This window comes from Podarcis gaigeae (genome assembly GCF_964106915.1).
Source record: "Podarcis gaigeae genome assembly, chromosome: 3".
In the NCBI taxonomy this organism is placed as follows: Eukaryota; Metazoa; Chordata; class Lepidosauria; order Squamata; family Lacertidae; genus Podarcis; species Podarcis gaigeae.
The window spans coordinates 106,368,407-106,391,944 of record NC_139680.1 but is presented as its reverse complement, the minus strand read 5'-3'; the positions used below and the strand labels follow the sequence as shown (position 1 = coordinate 106,391,944).

General features: G+C 44.9%; 1 protein-coding gene across 2 annotated transcripts in view; it reads right to left on the bottom strand.

The window, feature by feature from the left end:
- The window catches only part of NINL (ninein like), a 49,162-nt gene that overhangs the window by 2,315 nt on the left and 23,309 nt on the right, over nt 1–23,538 (bottom strand). For both annotated transcript variants that reach the window (XM_083733099.1, XM_083733100.1), the window contains exons 8-23: nt 23,211–23,378; nt 22,201–22,337; nt 21,549–21,689; nt 21,124–21,298; nt 20,480–20,590; nt 19,966–20,055; nt 17,740–17,893; nt 14,714–14,779; nt 12,445–12,554; nt 11,468–11,814; nt 8,971–9,075; nt 8,302–8,371; nt 6,960–7,244; nt 4,886–4,999; nt 2,610–2,822; nt 1,177–1,290 (exon numbers count right to left, since the gene is read on the bottom strand). In XM_083733099.1, coding sequence (XP_083589225.1) covers nt 1,177–1,290; nt 2,610–2,822; nt 4,886–4,999; nt 6,960–7,244; nt 8,302–8,371; nt 8,971–9,075; nt 11,468–11,814; nt 12,445–12,554; nt 14,714–14,779; nt 17,740–17,893; nt 19,966–20,055; nt 20,480–20,590; nt 21,124–21,298; nt 21,549–21,689; nt 22,201–22,337; nt 23,211–23,378 — 2,400 coding nt within the window. The remainder of the gene's footprint in view (nt 1–1,176; nt 1,291–2,609; nt 2,823–4,885; nt 5,000–6,959; nt 7,245–8,301; nt 8,372–8,970; nt 9,076–11,467; nt 11,815–12,444; nt 12,555–14,713; nt 14,780–17,739; nt 17,894–19,965; nt 20,056–20,479; nt 20,591–21,123; nt 21,299–21,548; nt 21,690–22,200; nt 22,338–23,210; nt 23,379–23,538) is intronic.

The following is a 23,538-nucleotide window of genomic DNA, read 5'->3' as shown; positions in this document are numbered from 1 at the left end:
ACGAAAGGGTTTTCCGATTTTTTAGCGGCTTCGCAAGACGAATTTCCCTATGGGCTTGCTTCGCAAGACGAAAGCCCATAGGGAAATCTCCGGGGACAGCGGGGAAGCGCAGCGCGCCTTCTCCTCTGTTCCTGGACCTGTCCTAAGGCTTGCGGTGGGAGGTCCGGGAACAGAGGGGAAGGTGCGCAGCGCTTCTCCTCTGTTCCCGGGGCTTGCGGTGGGAGGAGGGTTTTTCCTCCCCACCGCCAACATTCAGAACAGCATTCTGAATGTTGGCGGTGGGGAGGAAAGCCCTCCTCCCACCGCAAGCCTTCAGGACAGGTCCGGGAACAGAGGGGAAGGTGCTCAGCGCTTCTCCTCTGTTCCCGGACCTGTCTTGAAGACTTGCGGTGGGAGGAAGGTTTTCCTCCCCACCGCCAACATTCAGAAGGCTGTTCTGAAGGCTGGCGGTGGGAAGAAAAGCCCTTCTCCCCCCAGCCTTCAGAAGAGTTCCCGCCTAGGCTGCGGATAGCAGCCTGCTGCCCCGCGCGAGGGGCGCTCTTAAGCAGAGCGCCCCTCGCGCGGGGCAGACATTCGCCGCTTGGGGAGCCCTGCAGGGGAAGTCTTGCAGGGCTCCCCAAGCAGCGAATGTCTGCCCCTCGCGCGGGGCAGCAGGCTGCTATCCGCAGCTTGGAGAGCCCTCTGGACCTCTTCTGAAGGCGGGTGGGGGGCAAAAGTCTTTGTCCCCCCTGCCTGCCTTCCTGGGGGATTTTAAAATGCTGGCGGGCGGCAGCGCTGCCGCCCGCCAGCATTTTAAGATCGCCCGGACAGCGGAGAAGTCCTCCGCTGTCCCGGGGTTTTTAAAATGCTGGCGAGCGGCAGCAAAGGCTTCGCTGCCGCCAGCCAGCATTTTAAAATCGCCCCAGGACAGCAGAGAAGTCTCCGCTGTCCCGGGAAGGGGGGGGGGGAAGCAAAGACTTTCGCCCCCCCCCCCGTCGGCCTTCAGAAGAGGTCGGGGGACAGACTGTCCCCAAACCTGGTCTGAAGGCGGTTTCCATAGGAACGCATTGATTGATTTTCAATGCATTCCTATGGGAAACCGTGCTTCGCAAGACGAAAAACTCGCAAGACGAAAAGACTTGCGGAACGAATTAATTTCGTCTTGCGAGGCACCACTGTAATCCCCATTCCACTGACCTGCTCCTTGAGTTCAGCCACCTTTTCCTGAAGCATTGTTTGCACGTTCTTCAAATTCATCTCCAGTTCTCCCACCTTTTCCTCCATTAATCTTTGCGAGTTCTCATGCTCTTCCTGCAAAATAAAGGGACCAAGTCATAGCCATGATATTAGAACAGTTATGGGAAGTGACTACCCTTGGGAACTCAATTCACTTCAAATAAGTTCCAATGCTGCATCTGAAATAACGATTTATTATCTTGGAATCTCCTTGTAACTTAATATTCACTGGTTCAAGTCCTAACCTGTAGAGCAGGAGAAAACAAGCTTGCTCCATCTACCATGTGATATTTCCTTTAGATATCTGAAGATGGCTACCATTATCTCTTCTCAGTCTCCTATCCAGGCTAAACATACCCAACTCCCTCAACTATTCCTCATAAGGCTTGGTTCCAGACCATTTATTATCATCTTGATTGCCCTCTGCAACCGTTCTAGATTGTACATAATCTTCTATCACGGCATCCACATAGTACTTCAGGTGTGGTCTGACCAAGGCAGAATAGAGCTCATTCTCAAACACAATCCACAAATTATCCCAGATGTATATTGGTGCTCTCTGTGTTGTCTGCAGCCAAGCCTTTACATAATACAGGTACAGTGGTACCTCAGGTTAAGTACTTAATTCATTCCGGAGGTCCATACTTAACCTGAAACTGTTCTTAACCTGAAGCACCACTTTAGCTAATGGGGCCTCCCGCTGCTGCCGCACCACCGGAGCACGATTTCTGTTCTCATCCTGAAGCAAAGTTTTTAACCTGAGGTACTATTTCTGGGTTAGTGGAGTCTGTGACCTGATGCGTATGTAACCTGAGGTACCACTGTATTTTATTCAGAGTTAAGAGTCCACTTTTCACTAGGATATAACTCTCCCAGCACAGTATTTTACATGCAGCGTTGCCTCAGATACTTAGCTGCATCTGGTGCTCCTGCACCAATAGCAAAAGGAGGCTTGTACAATTTATACAAGTCACAGCATTTTGCTTCATGTGCTGGATCTATTGTACCACTTGTACAATTTATACAAGTCACAGCATTTTGCTTCATGTGCTGGATCTATTGTACCTTTTTATTTAAACAGGCATATTAAGAAAGGGTTCCTTTCCGCCCCCAACCCCCAGATTTTCACCATTAATTTTAACCGATCCTATCTCTGTTGGATGATTTTTGTAACTTTATTCTACAATGCTTAGAGACTATGGCATTAAATGGTGTATCAATAGTTGAAATAATTACATAACAAAAATGAAGACTAGGCGAGAGTCATTGTTTGAAAGTGCCTGTTTCAGGTAGGAAGAGGCTGTGTAAAAACCACATATGTACACATACTGCGTTTCTACCTAGGGAGCCTTTATTTTTGTATGAGACACAACTCGAGCACCATTCTTCCTTACCTGATATGTGGCCGCCTGCCATCTCATCTGCTTCGCCTGGGAGTCCAGCTCTCCTTGCAGCTGCCTGACCACATTCTGTTCTTCTGCCAATCTCTTTTCTAGCTCTACAAGGCAGGCCTTAGGTATGGAATTGCCTGCCTGGCCCTTTAACTCTTCTAGCTCCTGTGAATGCCGAAACTTGGCCATGCTCAAGCTCGTGTTGGCTTCTAGTAGCTGCAATGCAAGAGAAAATTTAAAACATCATTAAAAGTTGAAATGCTGTAGACCAGGAACAGAGAACCTTTCTTGGACTGAGCATTGGGGAAAACTCAGGGGCTGCATTCTAATAGTGGGTAGGGACAAACCCCACCACAAAGCTATTTCCCATAAAAGCAGGCATATATTTAAATCTAAAGCTTTGTCCTCCATTTTATTCATACATACAACACCTTTCCAACACCTTTCATCTGTCCTGGCTGTGCAAAAGGCAGAAAGAACTTAATCCCAGATGAATGCAAATAAGGCAGATGCACTGCTAAACTGAAATAAAGCCTTAAACGTCAAAATGCAATTGCTTCCTGCAAAAATGCATGTATGTAGTTGCAATATGCAGGGGTTACCGCATTTTATGCTCTATAGGACGCACCGGACCATAGGAGGGGGAGAACGGGGGGGGGGGATTCTCCCCCTCTCTGCTCAGTGCTCCTTCAGCGAAGTGGCAGCAGAAACGGAGCCCCTTCCACTTCTCCCGCTTCGCTGAAGCGGCGCTGCGCAGAGAGGGAAAACTGTGCAGCGCCTCTCCAGCGAAGCGAAGGCTGGAGAGCAAGAGTGATTGGTGTGCACTGACCCCTCTCGCTCTCCAGGCTTTAGGCGGCTATCCGCAAGCCTTCGGAGCGCGGCGGTAACTCCTGCTGCGCTCCGAAGGCTTGCGGATAGCTGCCTGAAGCCCCCGGAGTGCAGTGGGAGTTCCCTGCGCTCCGGGGCCTTCAGGCAGCTTCAGCAAAAGCAACGCGAAGCTTCCGGAGCGCGGGGGGAGCTCTCCCTCTGCGCTTCGGAGGCTTCACGTTGCTATCGCTGAAGCCAAGGAGCCTGCATTCGCTCCATAAGACGCATACACATTTCCCCGTCATTTTTGGAGGGGAAAAAGTGTGTCCTATAGAGCGAAAAATACGGTGCTTTTTGCCTATTTGCAAGGAACATAAGCCTGAGTCATCAAGTTGGGGGGGACATCCAGCTGCTGGAAGGGCCTCCACTGTGGGTCCCATCACCACTGGTAAGATTCCTGCCCTTGAAATAACCCCCGAAATCGCCCCCCCCCCCCACATTCTGCCATCAGCCAATGGGGGGCAGGAGAACATTTTAGCCCAGCTGCAGAATGAGCCAGACATTTAGCAGAATAGATTGGCTCAGGAGTTTCCCCTTTGCATTTGAGCAGATTGCGACAAGAGTAGCTGCCGGTGGCCACCCAGAATGTCCTTATGTTGGCAGAGCATAAAACTTTCCCTGATCCACAAGGTTAGATCCTGTATCATTGGTATTTTTCTATGGAATTTTTAGCTTCATTCTATTGTTTCAGCGGTTCTTTGTTCTGCACCATGTATACCACTCAGAAATAAAAAAAAAATTAAGTGGTTTACCAGTAATTTTAAATAAATAAAAAAATCGCCTCTGGTTTGATCTCCTTGCAGCAGACCTTGCAGAGCAAGAAGCTTAAAATTGTGCATTTTGCACAACAAAGCCCTTTCCCCTCCCTACCTAATAGCTGATGGCTGGGCCCCAGTAGCACACAGAGAACTGAAATACTCCACACTCGTTATTTCTCGTCAGATCAATTCAAAACCAAGTAGTGGTACTAATCCACTACTAATTCTCTTGGAGAATCTAGAAGCCAGTATTTATTTTTTTGCAATGCATATCCAAACACAGGCAAAACAGGTGAACTCCAGTAGAAACTGCCCTGGTCCTTGTTGGTTTTGCAGAGTAAGAAGTGCACAACCAGTGCCAAAGAATTCATCTAGCTCTGTTTTTCTTTAAAGTTGCAAAACAGCAACACTGCTATCCCGCTACAACAATGCTACCCTCCCCATAAATCTATGACATTAGGACTAGATCTTCTCTTAGGTTTAATGTTTGGACACATTTCTTTGACCAGGTATAAAGGCTCCAGTCCTGCTCCTGTGTCCAACCAGGGGCATGCACTTCACCGCTGTTTCAGCCGTGCCGAGGCCCTCATTTGTAACAGGCAGTGATGCTCCCAGTGAGCCAAAGGCAGGCCATATTCAGCTGCACCAGCCTACCCGATCCTGGCATTCTTCCACCTCTTCTCTCAGCTGTGCTTTTGTTAGCCGTAGCATCTGACACTCCTGTGTCAAACGTTCCAGTTCAGCCTCCAGCTCCTGAGACTGGCTGGCCTGTTCAAGGAGAGAATGGCAGCAAAGGATGAGGCCAGCAACAATGTGGGATCTTTCAGTAATAAATAAAATAATAATAATAATAATAATAATAATAATAATAATAATAATAATAATAATAATTTATATCCCGCCCTCCCCAGCCGAAGCCGGGCTCAGAGCGGCTAACAACAATAAAATTACACAGAATTCTAAAATCAATTCATTCTAAAATCAATTCAAAATCAAATTAATGGCAACCATTGGGCTAGAGTTCTGTGAGGATTACCAAAGGAGGGGGTCAGACTGTGCCTTGGCCAAAGGCCTGGTGGAACAGCTCTGTCTTGCAGGCCCTGCGGAAAGATGTCAGGTCCCGCAGGGCCCTAGTCTCTTGTGACAGAGTGTTCCACCAGATCAGGGCCACAGCCGAAAAGCCCTGGCTCTGGTTGAGGCCAGCCTAACCTCCCTGTGACCTGGGACCTCCAAGATGCTTTTGTTTGAAGACCGTAAGGTCCTCCCTGGGACACAGCATACTCAAGATACAAATCTTCTTGGTGCACGCCTGCTTTCTTGTGTGTGTGTTTCAGGGAATATAGGGGCTTTGGAAGAGTTTTTGAGCATCCCTAGGTTTTTCCTTCTGTGAAAGGGGTATTTCAAGGTACCTGTGACGATTTGTTAGATTCCCAGGTGTGTCCTTGGGCCCGAAAAGGTTAGGGATGCTTGATTTTGTATTTATCCATGCAAACCCAAACCTTATGTGTGACCACTGTAGTCTTCCTCTGATATGCTTAGAATGATGCTCTTTCTAAATTCCATTGCCTTAATAAATTCACTTGGCAAACAGGTCAACCCAATTACACGCCAATATTCACAGACTTGCTCTTTGGGGCTGTTTGTGGACAGCCCATTTCTCCCTTTTATTACTCCCAGAAAATAATTGCCACTAGCCATGGGCTAGCAGCACACAGCCAAGAGATCATAAGTGTGCTCAGACAGTTTATAATTTAAACAAAGTAGTATGGAAGAATTTTCATTGTTAAGGCTCCTTTTGAAAGTACTCCTCTTCCCCCGTTCAGCACTTCTATTTTTTATTTTATATAACAGAATGTGCATACTACATGATTGTAAATAAAGCCTCTAAGCAGTTTATACAAGGAATACAAAATACAAACTTTAGTTTTAGTTCTAGTAGAGCAGGGGTAGGCAACCTAAGGCCTGTGGGCCAGATGAGGCCCAGCTGCCTTCTAAATCCGGCCTGCGAACGGTCCGGGAATCAGCATGTTTTTACATGAGTGGAATGTGTCCTTTTATTTAAAATGCATCTCTGGGTTATTTGTGGGGCACAGCAATTCATTAATTTCTCCCCCCAAAAAATTATAGTCCAGCCCCCCACATGGTCTGAGGGATGGTGGACCGGCCCACAGCTGAAAAAGGTTGCTGACCCCTGTAGTAGAGGAATGAAGTAAATGCAAGGTGCTGCAGAATTTTCACCCGCCTTCTCCAGGAAGGCAACATATTTTAAACTATCTCCTTTGCCTAAACACAGCAACTCAATGACCACCACAGCAACCCAAGCTTTCCATCGATGTACAGTGGTACCTCGCAAGACGAAATTAATTCGTTCTGCGAGTTTTTTCGTCTTGCGAAGCACAGATTCCCATAGGAATGCATTGAAAATCAAACTTGCAAGACGTTTTCGTCTTGCGAAGCAAGCCCATAGGGAAATTCGTCTTGCGAAGCAACTCAAAAAACGAAAAACTCTTTCGTCTTGCGAGTTTTTCGTCTTACGAGGCATTTGTCTTGCGAGGTACCACTGTAGTAAAAAGCAGCGCATCTCTGTATCTATGGTCCACATGTTAGGCCTTAGAAATTTCCACCAGAATATTGCATGGCTGGCTCAACATTATAGGTGGGTTTGTGCAGTGGGACATGGCAGTCTGGAATTGATGTGCCCCTTCCTCCCCATTCCGATCAGCCGTACCTTTTCCCTCCAGGCCTTCAGCTGCTGCTCCAGCAGGGCCTTCTCTCCCTGCCATGCCAAGCGCTCCTGAAGATGCTCCTTTGTCAATTCAGCAGAGGCCTCTTGAAATTGCCTGGCAACCGCAGCTTCATGGTCCCTTTGGCTCTCCAGCTCGACAAGCCTCCGATTCAGTAAATTGACGGTATTCCGGTTGACATTGTTATCACTGCTCAGTTCAGAGAGTTCATGGCTCAGCTGATCTATCCTGGTGTTTAGCTGGAAGATTTCCACCTCGTAGTGTTTATTCTAAAGAGGCATTTCAGACATTCAGAGCTGCGGCATTCATCCCACCCAGGGAAAACATCTTAACATCTAATCTTGAGTACTGCATCAGGGGGTGTCTCATACTGCTTGCCTGCAAAGAATGGGTGCAGAGGTCTTCTCGTTTTTTGGAGCAGTATCACACTAGTGTACATTTCTTAACGAGGTGGCAGAAGTTAAGAAATGCCTTTTCTCGGGATGAAAGGGCTGGTTTGTTTGATGGTTGAATTACTGGAGCTACAGAAGGCAGAGCAAAAGGGGGAACTGCCAGAACAACCCATGACTGACTCCAACATTACATGTACATTGTTAAAGGCACATGAACTAGAAAGATTCAGAAGGTTGCAAAAGAACTCAACCCCTACTGAATTAGCATTTAACTCTTTGCAAGGTGGGACAGTGTATGGTTTTGGCACTTGGAAATCCAACTTTCAGCCAAAGCCGATAAGATAAACCTTGGGCAAAATGGGTGTTCATCAGCCTAACCTTGCATGGATGAAGGGTTGTAAAGCATTTAAACATTGGAAAGAGGATACAGAAATTTAATCTCTTGCCTCTCCAGATGGGGTTGAAACCCTGTCCTCTGCCTGAAACCCCGAAGAGCCAGCTGCCAGTCAGTGTAGACAATACTGAGCTACATAGACAGCCTTTACCAAAGGTGTCGTGGGCTCTGAAGACACTCGAACTCAGGACGCAAGGGAGAAATGTGCTAATAGGAAGGCATGCTTGGCAAACCCTCACCATGATCAACTCCCGCCCGGAAACCTATGTCCCCACTGTGGAAGGACGTGTGGATCCAGAATTGGCCTCCACAGTCACTTATGGACTCATTGTTAAAATCATGTTTATGGAAGACAATATTACTCGGCTATGAGTGACTGCCGAAGAAGACATAGACTAATGGTCTGACTTGGTATAAGGTTGTGTTTTTTACGACTGGTAGCAGCTTTCCAGGGTTTTAGGAAGTGCTTCCCCCATCCCTCACCTGCTAGTAGATCATTTTATATCTCTCTCTCTCTCTCTCTATATATATATAATTTACCAGTTGATTTAATTCTTCTATTCCATGCATCACCTTCTCTTTTTCCACCATCAATTCGTCAATATGTTTACTGAAGAAGGAAGAGGAAACAATTTAAATTGTGCAACCATTTAAACATATTTTGCATAGATTCTAAAACGGGAGCAGGAAACACACTGCCACAAGTCACAGCTGATGTTTCACTATTGTTTGCGACATCAGTGCAAGTGGCTTGCAAATAAAAAGAGGAAACGAAGCTTTATGTTGGTCCTCAACTCTCAAGCATCTTGAATTTTTTTAAAAAATAATAATAATATTAATAGTAGGTCTGCTAAAAGCAAAGCTGTTTTTCATGGCAGCTGGATCTAGCCCTCTTATTTTTAGTCCTCCCACCATGTCTAGGTACAGATTTAAGGTGGCAGATCTAAGAACCAGACTGGAAATTCTTGTACGTGTATTCATACAACGCTATAACTGAGCATCCCGTCAGGTACACTAGAGCACACACTTCATTGCACTGATGCAGCCACATTCTGAGGGCTCGCTGTGCGCAGCTAGACCCTCTCGCGAATACTTCTGTTTAAAATTACACAATCCTTTTATTCAACGAGTTGCCTCTTGGGAAGACGTATGGTTTCACATTTACAGTTCCTCTGCAAGCTTCCCAAAGAACCGCCCCCCCCTTTTAACCTGTGCTTTCTGTTTGCTTCACCAACATCCTCCACTTCTTGCTGAAATCTTCCAAGTTTATTTCTTAGGATGAGGTTGTCTTCTGAAACTCTGTGGAGCTCAATTCTGCATCATGGGAGAGAGAAAAAGTATTGAAGGACCGGAGTTAGTTTGGGGATGTTAAAGAAATCAGGCAACTGGATTAGCCATACTCAGCTAAGCGCCATCAAAATAAATATGTCTGAGAACAGGCAGTGGAATTGGACAATCCGCTAAAAGAGAAGCTTTTTTTAAAAATAATAATAATAATCTTATTACAGTGGTACCTCAGGTTACATACGCTTCAGGTTACATACGCTTCAGGTTACAGACTCCGCTAACCCAGAAATATTACCCCGGGTTAAGAACTTTGCTTCAGGATGAGAACAGAAATCGCACGGCAGCAGTGCGGCGGCAGTGGGAGGCCCCATTAGCTAAAGTGGTGCTTCAGCTTAAGAACAGTATCAGGTTAAGAACAGACCTCCAGAATGAATTAAATACTTAACCCGAGGTACCACTGTATATGCAATGCTTTTAAAAGTAGCTGCTTCCAAATCTGCTGTTTATACCCACGTACATCACAGAAACACTGGATGGATGGATGTTATTCATATTACACCACTTGCTCAGAAAGGGTCAAACTACATCTGGTGTTAAAGGTAAAATGTAAAGGACCCCTGGACAGTTAAGTCCAGTCAAAGACGACTGGGGTTGCGGCATTCATCTTGCTTTCAGGCCAAGGGAGCCAGCGTTTGTTCACAGACAGCTTTCCAGTTCATGTGGCCAGCATGACTAAATCGCTTCTGGCACAACGGAACACCGTGACGGAAACCAGAGTGCACAGAAACGCCGTTTACCTTCCTGCTGCTCTCCTTATTTACTCACATTGGTATGCTTTCAAACTGCTAGGTTGGCAGGAGCTGGGACAGAGCAATGGGAGTTCACCCCGTTGCGGGGATTTGAACCACCGACCTTCTGATCGGCAAGCCCAAGAGGCTCAGTGGTTTAGACCACAGCGCCACCCACATTAAATGTTAAGTGTTAAATGTGTGCCAGCCCTACACATTCACTTATTTTATTCTTTGAATGGCAGCTGTTGGGTGGGTGGGGTTAACCCTTTCTCTGTGTGCTACAGACTTGCCAAACATCCCTCCTCAAACTACTGGCTCCCACGTTTTGCTACTTACTTATCCTGTTCACAGGCAATCTATGACTTCTTTCTTCTATGAGACAAAACTAAAGCTCTGTGCTATGGCACGGGACACACAAACTTGATCTCAAGTCACTATGAGAATAGTAGTTGTGACCCAGCGATCTAAAGTGCCCCATATAAAAGCACATGCTCTGTTCTCTTTGATGTCAGGCATGTTTTGTGTAGTTGCATCTATTAAGCATGGGACACGGGTGGCGCTGTGGGTTAAACCTCAGCGCCTAGGACTTGCCGATCACATGGTCGGCGGTTTGAATCCCCACGGCGGGGTGCGCTCCCATTGCTCGGTCCCAGCGCCTGCCAACCTAGCAGTTCAAAAGCACCCCCGGGTGCAAGTAGATAAATAGGGACGGCTTACTAGCAGGAAGGTACAGATAGGTAGCCGTGTTGGTCTGCCATAGTCAAAACAAAAAAATTCCTTCCAGTAGCACCTTAAAGACCAACTAAATCAGTTCTTGGTATGAGCTTTCGTGTGCATGCACACTTCTTCAGATACCAGGAAGGTAAACGGCGTTTCCGTGTGCGGCTCTGGCTCGCCAGAGCAGCTTCGTCACGCTGGCCACGTGACCCAGAAGTGTCTGCGGACACCGCTGGCTCCCGGCCTATAGAGTGAGATGAGCGCACAACCCTAGAGTCTGTCAAGACTGGCCCGTACGGGCAGGGTACCTTTACCTTTACCTTTATCTATTAAGCATCCCTCGCAGAAGAAAATGCACACCAACACACGAGAACTGAAAGGCTGCATACACATCACACATTTAAAGCACACACCTCAAATCCTGCCAACCGTTGTTTGTTGTGCATACAGTGAGAGTCTGAATTAATGCACACTATGAAATAGAATTTCTGTGGGAAGATGGATCATCTCTGCTATAAAACGTAGCATGTGAACATGCCCAGAAGTAATAAGCAAGCATGCAATGATTAGTCAAATCATTTTTAAAAGATGAGTGAATTTTTATAGAAGAACCATACATTTCATTTTATAGAACAGTAGCTGTGAAACAGCATATTAGCAATAGTTCTTTAGCAGGCACACGGAGAGCCATTCCAGAGACAGTGTGCCAGCCAGACAGCTGCTTCATGGCAAAAAATGTCATAATTCCCCAAAAGTGAGAAGGGAATTGGACCGGGTACCATACAACCGCATTGGTGAGAAAGGCTTTGCCTAAATTACCAAGGGTTCAACCATAACACAATGTGGCAGAATATGAGACTACCATTTATATTGCCAAGTGCCCATGTTTCAAAACAGTAATGTCACCAGACCTCATGAAGTGTGTCTCAGCCTCATGCTTCATCTTCATGTCTTCTTCCAGTCTGTCCCTTTCCTGGGCCAGTCTCTGTCCCAAAATGGAAATCTCTTTGGCATAGTACTGCTCCATTTCTGACCTCTCCTTCTCAAAGCTCCTCTCGAGTTCTTGGGCGGGAACTAGTTTCTGAAGCTGGTCTTTCAAGCCGTCTATCACCTCCTGACATTTGGCGTTCAGCTCTTCCAAATCGCTCTTCTGTTCCTCCAATTCGCTGATCTCAATCTTAAAACCTTGTTCAACATCCTTCCTTTCCTTCTCAAAGTTCCTTTTCATCAGCTCAATTTCTCTTTCGTAGTAATTGACCTAGCACAGTAAAGCCAAACCAAACTTTTGTTACGCATTCTTTAGGTAGCATGGTTAATATATGCACAAACCGGTCAAGAGTCCTTACTTCACGTTTAACAACTTGGTCCTTGAAGTGAGGCATTGCAAGAGCTAGAAGCCTATGCATTTCAAGAGGGTAGAATTTTTATACAGAATGAGAGCATTTAACAGCAGGAAATCTTGTGTAAAGATTTCTTACTCCATACAGACTTACTGCATTCATACAGAACTAACTTGTCATCCACAATTGAACCAAGTCCACCCTTTTCTACAAACAGCCTTAATATGCCATCCCACATTCTCCTAATTTACATTGGCAATGAGGTACTTAATTTACAAGAGCAATGAAGAAAAGCACCCCAAAAAACCCCAAAACATTTCATTATCATAAATGAGTTTACATCTATAAAAAAAAAATACTTAAAGTGCTGATTTATTTTAAATTTAACAACAAAAGCTGCATCATTTGGTCAAAATACAATGTATCCTGCTGAGCAAGTAACCCAAGGACTGCATTCAGAAATATATTGAGAGTCTACTGATTCTGATGACGATTTTTAACCTGAATTGGCGTTTAAACACCTGCCTGTGTCTTCCTCCTCGACTCACCTTGGTTTCCAGCTGTATTTTCAGGTCTTGATGCTGTTCCTTCAATTCTTCAACCAGAAGCTCCATTTCTATGCTTACTGAATAGGGACCGGATTCAATGAAAACGACACCTATAAATAAAATTATTCTTGAAAGAAAGGAAAAGAACAGGCCCAAGAATGCAGAATCGTGGAGGATAAAACTACTGCTACAGGATGGCCATGCCTCTAGGAATGGATGAAGCATGTTTCTCAGTTGCTGGATACCACAGGAAGAGAGAATGCTACTGAACTCAGGTCCTGTTTGCAAACTGCCAATAGGCATGTGGTTGGTCGCTGTGAGAAGAGGATACTGAGCTAGATGGGCCAAAGGCCTGATCCAGCAGGATCTTCCTTTGTTCTTAGAACACTGAGGAAACAAACTGCCAAGATAGATCATGTATCTGGGGTGTGGTCTGGTTGATTTTCATACACCAATACAGTGGTACCTCGGGTTAAGTACTTAATTCATTCTGGAGGTCCATTCTTAACCTGAAACTGTTCTTAACCTGAAGCACCACTTTAGCTAATGGGGCCTCCTGCTGCCGTTGCGGCGCCGGAGCATGATTTCTGTTCTCATCCTGAAGCAAAGTTATTAACCTGAGGTAATATTTCTGGGTTAGCAGAGTCTGTAACCTGAAGCGTATGTAACCTGAAGCATATTTAACCCAAGGTACCACTGTACAGTATTGCATAGGAAGCATGGGAAGTGAAACAAGAGCACAATGGTTCAAAGCTTATGCTCTACAAACAGAGGATTTAACCTCCTTCCGTAGGGCCTGTAAGACAGAGCTATTCTGCCTGGCCTTTAATTTGAATTCAGCCTGATCTTTTATTTCCCTTCCCTTCTCTCCCCTCCCCTTTTATGAAGATCACCTGCTCTGAGACCCCACAGCTAATTCTCCCCTGGCATCCTTGCTGGCCCAAGTAGGACCAATTCAGCCAGCTAGCCCAGGGGATTATCTAATGCTTGTTTCCCCTAAATTGAATTTTATTGTTATTCATGTTTTTATAGTGTATTTTATGCTGCTTTAAGTGTTTTAAATTTGTTGTTAGCCGCCCTGAGCCCAGTTTTTGAACTGGGAAGGGCAGGTTATAAATAAAAATTTATTTATATTTATATTATTTATAAATATGTGCCATGGTGACTGAATAACTTAAAATGTGGGCTCGTTATCAGAACTGGTTACTGACACACTGGAAAGGTTTCAGAGTCTAGATGGCTCAGGACCGTAATACCTCTTTCCATATGAACCTTCCAGGACCCTAAGATCATCTTCTAAGGTCCTCCTTCGTGTGCCTCCTCCTTGAGAGGTCCGGAGGGTGGCAACACGAGAAGGGGCCTTCTTCAGTGGCTCCCTGTCTGTGGCTCCCTGTCTGTGGAATGCTCTCCCCAGGGAAGACTGCCTGATGCCTTCATTATACACCTTTAGGCACCAAGCAAAAACACTCCTTTTTAACCAGGCATTTGGTTGACCTGTACCCTGTTAAAATGTGGCTCTTTTGGGGGGGGGGGTTATTGAGTTATTTTGATTTTATATGTTGTGGTCTTTTCTGTGAACCACCCTGAGACCTCCAGGTATAGGGCTGTATATAAATTCAATTAAAAAAAAATGATAACAGTTTAGAAGCATAGCTGTCAACGTTTCCCTTTTTTTAAGGGAAATTCCCTTATTCCAAAGAGGATTCCTGGCAAGAAAAGGGAAAAGTTGACAGATATGTTTAGAAGAGCCACAGGTCATATAGGTCATGCATACCTATGAAAAAAAAAAAAGGAACACACACACACACACACACACACACTTAAAATGCATGTTATACAGGTACACTTTCTGGGAATGTGGGATTAATCATAACACCTCAGGCAACAAATTACAGTTTTGAGGGGAGAAGATATTAAAAACCACAGAGGTAAGTGTTTTAGCTATCTGGGGGAGAAACGTGATACATTATTCTTTTAATACGCACTGGATAAAAGAGCTGTGGGTTGAAATTACAGACCACGACACCTGCAGCTGAAACATTTGGGCAAATATCTGTAGCCCTTGAAGAAGCTGCCTGGGAATCTTCGTATCTGGAGGTTATCCAGAAGAAACTGGACAGGATTGTCAAGAGATGCTTTTGATACTGGATATCGTACCACCCACAGCACAAGGGGTGGATTAGGTTTCTCTTGAAGAGTTCTAGAGCTGGCATGTATCTTAACACTTACTCCTTCTTAGAAAATGCACACAGCTGGGAACATTTTTTACCGTTTTGGCCTGCCACCGGAAAGGGCTGGTGTCCAAGAAGGAGTTCCTCATCTTTTTGTATGGTGTCTTAAAAGAAAGAAAAAGGTACACATTATGATGGAAGGAGTTCTTCAAAGATTTGGTACAGCGGAAGGGAAAAGGCAGAGAGGACCTTGTGTACCACAATTTGCTTTAAGATGTTTTCATTGCTGTATTTTAAATTGTTGTGACCCCCTCTAGGACCTTAGAGTCAAGGGTGGGTAATAAATCAAATCATCATCAACAACAACAACTTGCCCTTCTGGTGCAAGAGAGAAGAATGGATGCAAGGATCATTGTGCCAGAATGATGCATATATAACATCAAAGCAGTGTATCAGGATACTCAGTAGAGGCCCCTCCCCACAAAAAACTTTGAATCATACAAGCACGCTAGGGCAAACCGCTGATATGGGGAGAAAAGGGTACATACGATACAATACGATATCTTTATTGCCATTGTCCCATACAGAACAATGAAATTTAAAAATCTACATAAGACATAGCATGAAGAGGGCTGAAAATTTTAAAAGGCGACTTTCCCCAACTACACTGTGGACATAAATTCCAAGCGCCAAGGCTCAACAGTCCCCCTAGGACATAAGATTTTTTTCAAGGGCAAGGAAAAGGCTACAGCAACATAATGAGGCACATCAACAGACCCGCCCCCCCCCCACACACTGAGAGACGCACATCTATACAGAGAAGGAAACAAAGTAGGTTTTTGGCAAATCAAACAAACAAACAAAAAAGCCTAAAGGGTGAAATATGAACAAAGCAGGGATAACTTATATTTAATCTGTCACTTAGCCTTATGGCAAGCCTGAAAGAAACCAACAGGGAAGTTTCTGAACTCCTGGCAGCATGTGTTTTTATCACATTATCGCAGTGCCTTTAAAATATATACAGTGGAGAGGCAATTGATAAATAAATGCACAACTCTAACCTTCATTTATGAATTCAATCCAGCGTGGAAAAAGCAGCCTAACCCGATATCCACCTGGTCTAGCTTTCCAACTCTGATTGATCCATCAGAATTGCTATTCATTCATACAAGTGTTTATACACTGCCCTCTTGCAAATAGGCGAGAGATCGATATATCGTCCGAAACTGGCTTGAAGCCCATATCATGATAGTGGTTTCAGTTTTTGACCTGGTAATATATTGTGAATCATGGTGTGTGTGTGTGTGTGTGTGTGCGCGTGCGCGCACTATGTGGGGAAAACTGCAAATTCAACCATTGCTCCATCCTTATGTCAGACATTGTGATATATTGTGGTGTTTAGCTGGTCATATTGCCCAGCCCTACTTGCAAAGCATTTCACAGCAATGTAAAATCCTTTAAAAGCAATACAAACCAATCATCAAAACGAATGGCTACTCAGGAAAAAATAAATAAAACCCGATGTGCATGTTGGCATAAAATAAAAAAGAGATGCCTAAAAGTGAAAAGTTGAGGATGCCTGCCGAATCTGCACAACACTAAATGCCTGACTTCTGCCGAGATCAGCTGGGCCTCTGCAATGTGGGGGACAATTAACAGGGCTGCTCCAGATGATCTCACTAATCAGGTTGGGCTCTAAGGGCTCAAGCGGTCCTTATGCTATACTGGACCCAATTTATTCAGGGTTTTATGTATCAGCACAAGAGACTTGTACCTGGCATGCCAGGATATGAGCAGCCAGTGTAGGTATTTCAGCAGAGGTGTCACATGCTAAAGCCTCTAGGCTAGGTCCAAGGGTGGCCCAACACAAAGCAAACTGCAGTAATCCAGCCTTGAGGTTACCAGAGCATGCACTACAGCTGCCATGTTACCCACTTCCAGTTACGACTGCAGCAGGTATACCAGACATAGATGGCGAAAGGCACTCCTAGCCGCAACAACCTAGTGCCACCTGGCTACCTTTAACCATCCCGAAAGAGCAAGGGTCCACTGCTGCAAATATCTTGTCAACATCATCAGGCTGCATCAACAAGAAATGGACCCATAAGAGTGGACCAGATGTTGCCTTAGATCCCTCAGCTGCATTTGCTACAATAGGGGCAACATGTCATTCCTCTATTCTGCCTCTCAGCATTTGGGGTGGAGTGGGAGGAACAGAAGGGTCTTGTTCCTAAACCCCTTGTGACTAACAAAAACCACTGCATTTAACCTACAGCGGACACTCTGGTTTTGTTTTGTTTTTAATTTAATATTTGTACCCCGCCCATCTGGCTGGGTTTCCCCAGCCACTCTGGGCAGCTTCTAACAAAGATTAAAAATACGGTACATTAAAATGTCACACATTAAAAACTTCCCTGAACAGGGCTGCCTTCAGATGTCTTCTAAATGTCAGGTAGTTATTTATCTCTTTGACATCTGATGGGAGGGCATTCCACAGGGCAGGCGCCACTACCAAGAAGGCCCTGTGCTTGGTTCCCTGTAGCTTTGCTTCTCGCAATGAGGGAACCGCCAGAAGACCCTCAGCACTGGACCTCAGCATCTGGGCAGAATGATGGGGATGGAGACGCTCCTTCAGGTATACTGGGCTGAGGCCGTTTAGGGCTTTAAAGGTCAACACCAGCACTTTGAATTGTGCTCGGAAACGTACTGGGAGCCAACGTAGGTCTTTCAAGACCGGTGTTATGTGGTCTCAGTGGCCACTCCCAGTCACCAGTCTAGCTGCCGCATTCTGGATTATAGTTTCCGGGTCACCTTCAAAGGTAGCCCCACATAGAGCGCATTGCAGTAGTCCAAGAGGGAGATAACTAGAGCATGGGTTGCGAATGTGATCCGTGTGGGATGCACGTCCGCAGACTGCAGTGGAGCGTCTGCACACATGCGGGTTGCAATTCGGCGCTTCTGCGCATGCGCAGCCACCAAAACCCAGAAGTAACCCATTCTGGTACTTCCCGGTTTTGGTGGTCTGTAACCCGTAAAAACACAACCTGAAGCATCTGTAACCCGAGGTATGACTGTATTTGATTTAACCCGATTTGACGTTCTAAATGCAACTTGCAATACGCACCCAGAATTCTGGCTTTTACATTTTCAGGCAGCAGCCTTTCTCTAAGTCTGCTGGCCTTCATTTTACACCAGGCTAGACTATGCTTGCTTTCGTGCAGCTGGGAACGCAGTTTCTCCACCTCCATTTGCAGCTCATCGTTCTTGTCGCGCAGCTCCTGAAAGGGAAGAACCCGAAAGCTCAGAATGTGGAACAGCCTCCCTCGGATCTACCTCGTTGGGTGCACAGCAACCATTCCTCGACAGAATAACCAGGTGTGCTTGCAAATAATTCTCACAGAAATGCTGTAAGACAGTCTTTAAAAAACACAAGACACTGGAACATAAGAAAAGCATGCTGGATCAGGCCCGCGGTCCATCTAGCCCAGTGGCTCTCTAACTTCTTTCTCGGGGCCGTACTTTCAGGAAAAGAATTTGGTCGTTCCATGCCACGTTTTTTATTGACAAGAAATACATAAGGAAGCAACTCCTAGCAGTGCTTGATTTATAGCACAGAACAATTTGCTGTGCGGCATCATACTGTTAAAGTAAAACCAATCAAACAAACCTGAAAGGGCAGAGGGAAGAAGAAATAGGCTCCAGCAGAGCCCCCTGGGCATATACTTCGTGCAGATAATTTGAAATACATACTCCCAATGTTTGAGTGTTTATTTTCTTTGTGATGCTTCCTTAAAGGTAGCTGCTTCAGATGCTGCAAGAGCACTGAACCCTTTTCAGCAAATTCATAGTTTTTTGTAGTACAGCTGTTCTCCCTCACTGGATCATCACCTTGTTGCAGTGTGTGGGCTTCAACATTCCTGGCATCCTTTGTGAGCTGTTGAACTGCAGGACTTGCTCAAAAACAAAAGCCTAAAACTCAGTTCTGAAAGACACCCGAGTTTTCTGGAGCCACCGTGAAGTCTGTGAGGGAGGGAGAACTGGGAGCTACGGACAGAACTGAATTTAAAAAGATCTGTTCTTCTCATTTCCTTAGCTGGCAAGGTACACGAACGATATAACTACAAATGCAGAAGTGACTAGAGGGGGACAGGACTGAGGCTTACTCAACACAAAGGAGGTAAAAAGCGAGCCGCGATATAGAAGCCCATGGAAATGGGAGTTCAAGCATTTCCGAAAACAAAAAACCTTGTAACACGCAAGATCTCAGGCTGCAACAAGACATCATGCAGGTTTGCTAAAGAACAGTATACTGCTACAAACAAGTGGATCGTGCACACACCTGAGGAGGGGAAAGTGCTCACCTTCACTCTCTATCAGGACGTAGCCGCAGCAAATGTCGAGAGTTTGGGGAGAAACAGGGAGAACTGAATTGGTAGCAGGACACATGAAATAACTCTAGTGCAACAGCAGTAGTTCTACCTGCACTGTCGGAAGCGACAGATATTACATTGTGATTTTCTTCTGGCAAGAAGCAGAGCTGGAGCAAAAACGGCAATAGTCACATGCTCCAAGTTACCTCTACAACCTTTGGTAAGGTGTCCCCAATTTTTATTCTAATAAAATATAGCTATCCTATGGTTAGGATCTCACTGCTCTGGTGTACGAGTGCAGCTCTCCATCTTCTGGTAAGGAGAGTTGTATAGCTATGTAGGGGCTCTGTAATTAATGAGAATAGACTTAAAGCGGTATCATACCACTTTAAACAGTCATGGCTTTCCCCAAAGAATCATGAGAGCTGTAGTTTGTTAAGGACGATGAGAGTTGTTAGGAAACCCCTATCTCCCCCAACTACAATCTCCAGAGTTCCCTAGAAAGAGGAATTGACTGCTAAACCACTTTGAGAATTGTAACTCTGTGAGGGGAAAAGGAGTTTCCGATAAATCTCAGCACTAGTAAGAAGCTAGAGTTCCCACGATTCTTTGGGCATAGCCAAACCATTGCTTTAAAAAAAAATGTAACAGCAAACCATGGTTTACAGCTAACCAGGAAGTAACTAGCTAAATCTGCACAAGGGAAGGAGGAGTGCTTGAGGTTTGATCACATAATATCAAACTATGGTTTGGCACTATGTCTGAACTTACCCTCTGTGTTGAACCTTGGTGTTTTAACTGCTGTTCTAAAACATGCCATTGAGGAAATGATGTAGGCGCTTATCAAAAGATTGCTGATCTTTTAAAGAAGAGAGACATGAAGCCTTAATTTTTTTGAGACTTGAATGAAGGCTGTTCTCTCGGCACTCGGATGGATCCTCCCTGCACAATGCCATTTATAACACGTATAGGCCACCTACCCGGCACTGCAGCTCATATTCCTGAATGATTTTGGCAAAGCGTTCTTCTTGATCAAAGAGCTCTGTGCTGTGTGGATCCAGGAGCCCCAGCTAAAGCAAGCAAAGAGGTTTATAGGTTTATTTTAAAAGTATTAGTGGTGAAATTACTATATATATATATATATATATATATATATATATATATTCATTCATTCATTCCAAGAAATTTATACACCCCTTGATTGGAAAAACAAACAAACCCTCAAGCAGTTTACAATTAGCTGGTGGGAGCCAATTTTTCGGCAGCGGAAGGCTAGATTTATAGCTTGACCTTAAATACATTTAATTTGGAAGCCTTGTCAACTGCAAGAAAACGTGATTTTTTAAAACATGCACTTATCCTTGTGATTAGGAACCATATAAGCCCACAATAGAAAAGCAACTGAAAGAGGTCAAAATCCTACAAAAGAGATACATATGAATTTTATCGGTTTTCAATATGAAGAGGAAAGCATTTTCATCAATCCGAAGCTACCTTGTCTTTCAACATGAAGTCGAGATCCTTCTGAAGATTTAGTACTTGCTTTTCAGATTCAGACAACTTTTGAACCACTTCAACAAGTTCACTTTGTAAGCGACTATTCTCCTTTTAAAAAAAAACAAAAATATGAAAAAAAATGAAATGAAATGAAAGTGCACATTTACGCTCGTTAAACACAACACTGGGGTACCTTTTGCAATTCATGAGCAAGATACTAACATGTAGGATACAAAAAGGTTAGGACTTAGAAGCAATCCTGAAAAACCAGCTCCATCTAACACGGTGCCCCAATCCTCAAGGGAGCGTTTTTGGGAGCTGGAAGGGAGCTGCGGGTAAGAAAGTAAGTTTCCACCAGTCCTGATAGGCAGATGGATCTCTTTGAAGAGTGGGTTAAATTCATTTAAAAAACAAAATATAACTCTCTAGTCCTCACAGCTGCAGATTAAAGTATAGCAGTAATGCCTGGTGAAGTCTCCATAAGTCAAGAGACGAAAGCATATTTTTACTTAATATTTGCAGAATTCAGCCTCCCTTCAGGCAGGATTTTTACTTTATTCTTATTTTCAAGCTCAGAATATGCGTTCTTGCTGTAGGCTGCACTGGTCATCCTGAAGATAACAGATGCTCCAAATCTTTACCTTGATTACTAAGCTCAGTTTCTGCCTCAGGCTAGATTCTTCCTCTTGAAGAGATCTGATGTCTGCTTCTAACTTGGTTTTCTGGTGGTTCCCTTGTTGCAAGAGCCGCTCCTTCTCCATCTCTGCTTCAGACTTCATAACACTGAGTTTCCCTCTGTAGTCTTGCTCAAGGTCTCTGCAAGATACAAGCACTGTTACGGGTATGTGCAAGGATTTTCCATGTGAAAATAAAAACAGAATGGTCCACAAGAGAAATGACTAGCGAGACTAAGAAGTTGGCCTCTCTACAGTCACAATTTTGTGAACATTGGCTGCATAGCTTATGCTGTGCTGTTTCACTGGATGGCAAGTTGGGTCTGCTCTTCACACTCCTCCTTGTGTATAAACCCCATCAGATAAGGACACCAAAAAGCTGGCTCACGTACTTCATTTTACTCTCATTGTGGTGCTCCAATGCACTGTTGTGATCATCCACCTCCTCAAAAAGCTGCAGCTTCCGCTTTTCCACCTTCTCCAATTCAACTCGCGCTTTGTCTCTCTCAGTGGATATTTGCTCTACCTGAGCTCTGCAAAGACAGTGAAGGTGCTGTTAAGTATGCATACGAAATGATGCAGAAGCATCTTTCTGTTCAGTTTCAATCCTACCATTTCCCATGGTATCAGTGCAAAAGAACATCAGATTATTATTATTTAATCCAATTAAAAACTGCATGTATCTGTTATCTTCCTATATACATAAAACAGTAAGGCTGTCGCCAAGCTGTGGTTTGGGTAGCTACCAAAAGATGGCCACACCAACTCCTGTGTGACAACAGAACAGCAGACGAGTGGTGAAAAAACAGCACTGGGTGGCAGACAGTACAGACAAGCTGTTTAACAGAGGGAGGGAAGGCGCTTCAGAGAACAGTTTGGACAAACTGCTCTTTGAAGTGCTCCTGGCTCTTTTAAAAGGGTTGGGAGTTGGGGTAGGTTTGGGCAAACTGTGAAGCAATAGGTGAAGGGGTGGGTGAGGTGTAAAGGGAAAAGGGGTTGGCCAGGAATGGCGCCTCCACCCAAAACAGCCGAAGAACAAGTTACTCTAGATGGCGAAGTTCGTGTCTGTAAGAAGCAAAAGCTGCCTGTTGAAGTCCGCTCTTGGGAACTGTTATCTCCTCATCAAGGGCTGCAGACAGCTCCAAGAGGTTAACTCTCTCCTCCATGTTGAAATCCAGACTCTGTTAAAACACACACAGAGAGAGCTTCTCAAAATCAAGGGAAATGTAAGTCAAGAGGTTCTAAAATTACTGCTATCGATATTTATTCAATGCCAGTGTGCTAGGCTCTGTATACAGAATAGCCAGAACAATTGAAAGAAGGGGGCTTTAAAAAGGCCGATAGCAGGAGGTGCGGAAAGCGTGAGGCTATGGTGTTCCAGAAAAGGCTTGGCAGAAGTGGGATTTAGAGGGGGGCTGCCTTAATAGAGAGGGCAAAGCTGTTTCAGCAGGGATAGTCAACATAGTGTCCTCCAGATGTCTTGAACTATAATTCCCATCATCCCTGTCTGTTGACCATGCTAGCTAGGGGCTGATGGGATTTGTAGTTGAAAACATTTTGAAGGCACCATGTTGGCTATCCTTTCATCTAAGCCAGTGTTTCCCAAATTTGGGTCTCCAGATGTTTTTGGACTAGAACTTCCATCATCCCTGACCACTGGTCTTGATAGCTAGGGATAGTGGGAGTTCAAAAACCGCTGGAGACCCAAGTTTGGGAAACACCGATTTAAGCCATCAGAAGAACCTTGGGCAGAAGGAGCAGAAAAAGGGTCAACAACAGATGGGTTCATGCAGCGTGGAGCAAAGAAAACAAGAAGGGGAAGAATTTCAATTCCCAGGGTTCTTTGTAGGGTGCCACTGTTGTACTACTTTCTGAGTAGCTTAAAATGTGTCACACGGATGCTAATTAATATGAAGGCACTACAATTCATCATTGGGATCTTTAGTGGGAAAGAGGGATGCGGGGGTGGGGGCGAGAGAGAAGGGGGGAAATGCTTTTTCTTGGGATGAAAGGAAAACCAAAGCCTTCGTAATGTGTAAGGAGCAGCTAGAAACCTTAAGGATCTCCTTGCAGTTTTCAACCCCTTCCTGGGCCCAGATGGAGACAACTTGCTCAGGCCTTGCAAAGCCACTGCCATCATCGATGCTGGAGAAAACATTCAAGGCCACGGAGCCAGATAAGAAGGATGGAATTGTGCTTCTGTGCCCACCGTCTTTGAAAATCTGGGGGCGGATTGGGGAGGGAAGCGATGGAGGGTCGGAAAAGAAGGAAAAGTCTGTTTAGACAAACAGTGTAGCAATCAAGCGAGACCTGAAAGGCAACATGTTTTTACCAATGAAGAACATCCTTATGCATCTATAAATAAAGGAAGTTGGTTGTTCG